A 6451-nucleotide genomic window follows, 5' to 3' on the forward strand; every position below is an offset into this window, starting at 1 on the left:
AAAATATTTTAATGCAAAAAGCAATCACACTTTCTTGAATCTATATGTCTGTGTGTAAATCAAGTCTCAGCAAAAAACTGCAAACCGGCAAATCAAAAGAGATAAGATAACCAGATGAAACTTTGGCCGGCAGAGACGTGCAGCGAGAGTGAGTAAAAGAGGTTGAGCCGGAGAACCGAACACAATCTGATTGTGTCACAGAGACGGTGAGGCCGAACACCTGAACACAATCCGCTCTGATCATGCTGTGGACGCCGGTTCTCTGCCTGTGTTTGTGTGTTCAGTCTCTGGCAGTCCCCGTTCCAGCACACCGGGCCACTGAGCACAGAAAACTGCTGCTGGTCTCCTTCGATGGCTTCAGGTGGGACTACGACAGGGACGTGGACACGCCGCACCTGGACGCCATGGCGAAGGACGGGGTCAAAGCCACATACGTGACCCCTGCGTTCCTCACTATCACCAGCCCGACACACTTCACCATCCTCACAGGTACAATATTTTTACATTTATTCACTTAGCTGACGCTTTTATCCAAAGCGACTTACAATTGCTAGATATGTCAGAGGGGGCAACTAGGAGCAACTAGGGGTTAAATGTCTTGCTCAGGGACACATTGGTGTCTCACAGTTGATTCAAACCCGGGTCTCTCACACCAAAGGCATGTGTCTTATCCACTGCGCCATCACCACCCATATATATATATAACAACACCACCAATATAAAATAATGCACACATTAGGAACCATGCCCATATTAGAGCTGTCAAAATTAACAGGTTAATGCATGCGATTATGCATCCTTTTTTTCTACTATCTTTCATACAAGTGCTGTTAAACCATTCAAGAACGATAAGATGCAACAAAAAAAAGAAAAAAAGAAATCTGTACTATCACTTGTCTGTGAATCTCCTGTCTGTCTGACACACACAACTCATGCGCATGGAAAGCCGCTTCAGACAGCGTTTGAATAGACAAAAACACAAAAGTATGCCAAAATACCGCTTTGCCGAGTATTCTTGTAAGCACAGTCTTAAATGAGTTAAATAAAGTCTTAAATGACCGTAAAGAGTTGTGTGAAAATAGGGTGTGTGTCATATTATGTGTATCTTAAAGTGACAGCAGCCTAATAAACCTGCCGCTCTGTCATTAATGTTAATCAAAGAACAAAAGAAAAAGAGAAAATCATTCACTGCTCTTGACTGAATAACTTTTGTAGCTTTAATAAGGATTAATTCAATTCAATTCACATTTATTTGTGTAGCGCTTTTCACAATAAACATCGTTTCAAAGCAGCTTTACAGAAAATGCATAAGTCCACATTACAATTTAGAGTGGTCTGTCATCAGAGTTGACTGTCTAAGTTATGCATCTCAGAATTGTACATATAAAAATCACACGGTTAGCTAAATTTGTTTTTAATTTAAACAATGTAATAATTTAAGGCAGAAACAATCAGCTCATTGAAGTGAATACATTAATCTAAATTTAGTTTATAATTTATGCAGTGTTTGATCATTTTATTCAATGTCTGTATATATCCTATATTGTTAGATCAAATATATTAAAATAATTGTCTTATGTTGTTTCTACATTAATTTTGAGATTAACTGTGAAATTATTACAATATAAAAACATATGAAAAATTTTACTGTTATGCAATCTGCAATTTAGTGATTAGTTCATTTTTCTAATCGACACATCACTAACTATATATAATGTATATGTCACGCTGTGGTTTCCTCAGGAACAGAATGAAGATTCCGATTATACATACAAACTCAAACTTTAATAATAGTAATCTGGAAGAAGCTTACAGGCATGGAAAACACACATAAACACAACAGGGATCGGATCGGACAAGGACTGATAGAAAGGGTGCATCTTAAATAGCAAACAGAAACGAGATAATTAATCATACACAGCTGGGACAAATTAACCTAATGATAGTAACCATAGAAACGAAGGAGTGGCGAGAAAAGAACTAAGGAAAACAGGAACCAGTCAAAACACAAACTGAAAGTCCAAACAGGCACTGACATGTGACAGTAGATATATACAGTATATATATATATATATATATATTAGTGCTGTCAGTTGATTAACAAATGTTATATATATAACATTTAATTTAATTCATAATTAATTCTAATCATTAAATTAATTCTTCAAAATTAATTCTCAATATATACAATGTAAATAGCTTTAAATATATGCATTTAATATTTATTTCCATCCATCCAGATGAAACAAGACAATAATGAATACTTAATATGTATACATTTAGTGTGTATATATGAATATACACTTTTCAAAGATGTAAATCGAACAGATTATGTTTTTTTTACGAGTGACAATTATTTGAAAGTAAATCCTACACTATCTTTTTATAATGTCTATTGATGAGAAATCGTCTTTCTGCAGGGAAATATAGCGAGAATCACGGTGTAATTCACAACATGTGGTTTAACACCAGCACCTGGGAGAAGAAGTCCTACTACAAGTCACAGTTTGTGAACGAGTGGTGGGACAGTGGAAGTCTGCCCATATGGATCACGGCTCAGAGACAGGTACTCTTACACCAGCAGGGACCGTCCCAAGCCTTACTGGTTAGGGTTAAATGGTGTGCACTGAGCAGTATGCATGTGTTCCAGTCTGAACATAGCCTTTGTCTTAACAGTCTGTCATAGTATTCACTATATGACTGTAATTGAAATATAATATAATATAATATAATATAATATAATATAATATAATATAATATAATATAATATAATATAATATAATATAATATAATATAATATACCGGTAATAATTTTTAAATGTATACTACATAAGTTAAATATAGTCAAATGTAACAGTAATTACTTCTTGACTTTAGAATGAAATAAACTGATTTAAAATGGATTCTGAATAAATATTGTCCTGTTTTTCTGGGGTTGGTTAGAGAGGACCTTTTCAAATTGACTTGCTCTCCTGAAAGACACGTATCTCCCACAAGCAGACCGTCTGCTACTGATCCGCAACACTTCACTTTGGATCATCCTGAATACCTCATTTCATTTCCTCCAGTAACCTCTACATATAAAAGCAGACACACAGGAGATTCAAACAAATTAATCGCAGAAAAGGTGTAAAACAATTATTTCCAGCTCAGAAACTCTAAATCTCATATGATGATCTGCTCACAGTAATAAATAATAGTAGTAAAAAAAAGTCGGTAAAAAATACAGACTGATAAGATCGTAGGTTCAAACCCTTAGAAATGGTGATGCAAGAACAACCTCCAGCAATTCAAAGAACATTTCTATTTTTTCTGTGGAACAAAAAATTGTGTTTTAAAGCATCTCAGATCTTCTCTTGTCCATGAAATGCATGCATATTGTGACCGAGGTCTGTCAAGCTGTGACCATTAAAGTATCATAAAGAAATATATATGACTTGTCAAGTCGCGGATATGGATGCATGAATGAGGTCAATAGAGCTTTTGCTTTTATTGTATGAAAAAATTATTCTATAAAAGTTTTGTGTTCAATATAAGACGTAGAGAATTAAAAAGAATATTAAAATGAATATTATTGATTTTCCCGCCCAAAAAAAAGGGTCTGAAGGCCGGTTCCCTCCACTTTCCTGGAACAGCATCTACTTATCAGGGAGAAAGTGCTGTTGTGAGAGAAGTGGAGCCTGAAAACTACAATTACAGCAATGAAACGGCCTGGCGCGAGAACATAGATAAAGTGATGGAGTCCTGGTTCAGAGGGCAGGACCTGGACTTCGTGTCCATGTACTTCGGTGAACCTGACGCCACGGGACACAGGTACGGGCCGGACTCTCCCGAGCGCAGGGCGATGGTCCGACAGGTGGACCAGGCCGTGGGATACCTGAGGAGCTCAGCTGAGAGAAACGGCCTGAGCGACAGACTCAACATCATCATCACGGCCGATCACGGCATGAGCACCGTCTACAGGAACGGCCTGGTGGAGGAGATCGTCCTCTCCAAGATCCCCGGCTTCTCTTTCGGGGATCTGTCCTTCCATATTGTGGACTCTGGACCGGTGGGACTTCTGCTTCCCAAAGAAGGGAGAATCGATAAAGTGTACAACGCACTGAAAGGCGCTCATCCGCATCTCCACGTCTATAAGAAAGAGGAGATGCCCGCTCGCCTGCATTTCTCCCACAACGAGCGCATATTACCCATCATCCTCTGGGGCGATCCAGGATACGTCATCAATGGGGTGAGACTTTCATTTTTAAAAAGACGTGAAACCGCAATGCAAGTTTGTCAGGGAATTCAAAAGACCGTTCTCAAGCACATTTGGGTGAATTTTCAGCTCAAAAGTAAAAGAAAGAAAAAGAAGTTATATTGCATAAAGAAGATAAAGCATGTTTTAGGTATCGGTTATGATTTTTGCATTGAGACGTTACATTCATGCTTTTTAAGCACATTTGATTCCCGGTGAATGCATGAACTGATACAAATGTAAACGTTGAATGCAATGCAAGTCACTTTGGATAAAAGCATCCGCCAAAAGTATAAACGTAAATGTAATTCTCATTATTCTCAGTGGTGATATTGCATTACATGAATGAAAACTGAGGGTTAAATGTACAAAATCCCCATAAAACTAATCAATATAAATGAATGAATGAATTAATAAATTAATTAATGAATTTTCATAACAGTAATGAGGATTTGGGGGTAAATGTGCTAAATCACTAAATAAATAAATAAATGAATTGGAGATCTACTGACACACATGCAGTATTGCGTTCATTTAGTGTTCAAATGATTTTGATTCATCGGTGAATGGGAACAGTGTTGGTAAATGATCAAAAGTCAGGGCTGTTCACAGATTATCTGTGTTTTACTGAGAAATCTCATCAGCTCTTTCAGGAAATGAACAAACTGTCCTCCTGTTTACTTGATTAACATATTCATCTATGATATTTGAGTGCATATCTGAGGGATTTTTTTTTAGAAATCAACCACAATCAACAGAAATAAATCATAATAAATAATAAATAAATAAGAAGTTATACTTTACACAAAGAAAACAAAGCCTATATAGGAACATTGAGAGATTTTACACTGTGATATTATTTTAATGGCAATTTACCATATTACTCCCCAAAAAATAGTAATAATACTTATTTTATCAACAATTAATTTTATAATTAATATTTTCATAATGTCGACCAACTAATAGTCCAAAATAGGCATTCTTCCCTTTATGCAAAATCTAATTTGTTTTCAAAAACATTTTTTTAACCTGACCAATGACATGCTTTCATGAGAAACTTATAAACATGCAAATAAACAATAAACATGCAAACGTTTCTTCCTTGAAGTCTGAAAATGTTGTTTTAGTACCATTGAGATGCTCTTTTAATTCATATTTTGAATTATTTTAATATTTTCTGTTTACATTTTAGTTTAAAAATATAGATATTTTTAAGTTTCAATTTTACTTGTTTAAGTACATCAAGTTATCTTAATACTAGCTAAAATAAAATAAGTTTATATATATATATATATATATATATATATATATATATATATCTGTCTAATAAAGTAAATAAATGTTTGTTTTTATGGTTTTAGTTGTAGTTAACTAACAGATAAATGAATAATGTAAATGGATGATTCTACTTTGCCCCTCCTCTCCTTTTAATTTGCATTGTAATCAATCAATTAATCAATGCTCTGCTCCCATGACAACCTCAAAGGTCGGGTCAAGGTCATGGACCTCTTTGAGCTCCTGTTGACCTTTGACCCACAGATGTCAGAGGACAGTTTTACAAGTGTGGCGTACTAACAACTGCACACTGGTGCAAAGCATGAGCAAATCAAACCAAGCCTGACAGCAGCTCTACCCTGGCATCCTAAACTATTCAATAACCATAACATGATCCAAGAGCCAAACAAAACACTTACCTCCGCTGAATATCTTTTCTGAACCCACAAGACACATGCTGCCATGACAACCAGAAGACAAATCAGCTGCTCTCTGGCGCCCTCTGCTGTTTGAATGACGTCGAGAAGACCATGTGCATATAGATCATCACCTGCAATAAATAATGCACACATTAAACTCACATGAAGAAAAGCCCTGCTTTGTTTAAACTACCATACTAATAAGTCTGCATAATGTGCAAATATGTATGAAATGTTTTTTATGCATTAAATATCAGGATGATCTCCTACATTTTCCTAAATGTTCAGTAATCGCGTTAGATAATGTTTCCCACGACTTTCCATTTCCAATACGATGTACAAAACTGATGCTTGTAATATATTTTAACATATTGTTCTGTTCTTATTATTAGATTGAACTACCAAAAGTTTAGGCGTCTTTTCATAAAAACATTTATTTTAATATTATTTAATAATATTTATTTCCAAGACAATAACTGAATTAAACATGCAAATATGATGAGGTCTTGTGACAGATATT

The 6451-nt window shown here is 35.4% G+C and overlaps 1 protein-coding gene across 1 annotated transcript in view; it reads left to right on the plus strand.

The window, feature by feature from the left end:
- Window positions 1–204: 204 nt before the first annotated feature.
- The window catches only part of LOC143711202 (ectonucleotide pyrophosphatase/phosphodiesterase family member 7-like), a 26941-nt gene continuing 20694 nt past the window's right edge, over window positions 205–6451 (plus strand). Inside the window, 3 exon segments of the mRNA XM_077202538.1 lie at window positions 205–489; window positions 2421–2566; window positions 3599–4231. Of these exon segments, the coding sequence (XP_077058653.1) occupies window positions 243–489; window positions 2421–2566; window positions 3599–4231 (1026 nt within the window). The 5' untranslated portion in view covers window positions 205–242.

Source organism: Siphateles boraxobius, unplaced genomic scaffold, assembly GCF_051911475.1.
Source record: "Siphateles boraxobius isolate OS27281-9 unplaced genomic scaffold, OSU_SipBor_1 49, whole genome shotgun sequence".
NCBI classification, from domain to species: domain Eukaryota; kingdom Metazoa; phylum Chordata; class Actinopteri; order Cypriniformes; family Leuciscidae; genus Siphateles; species Siphateles boraxobius.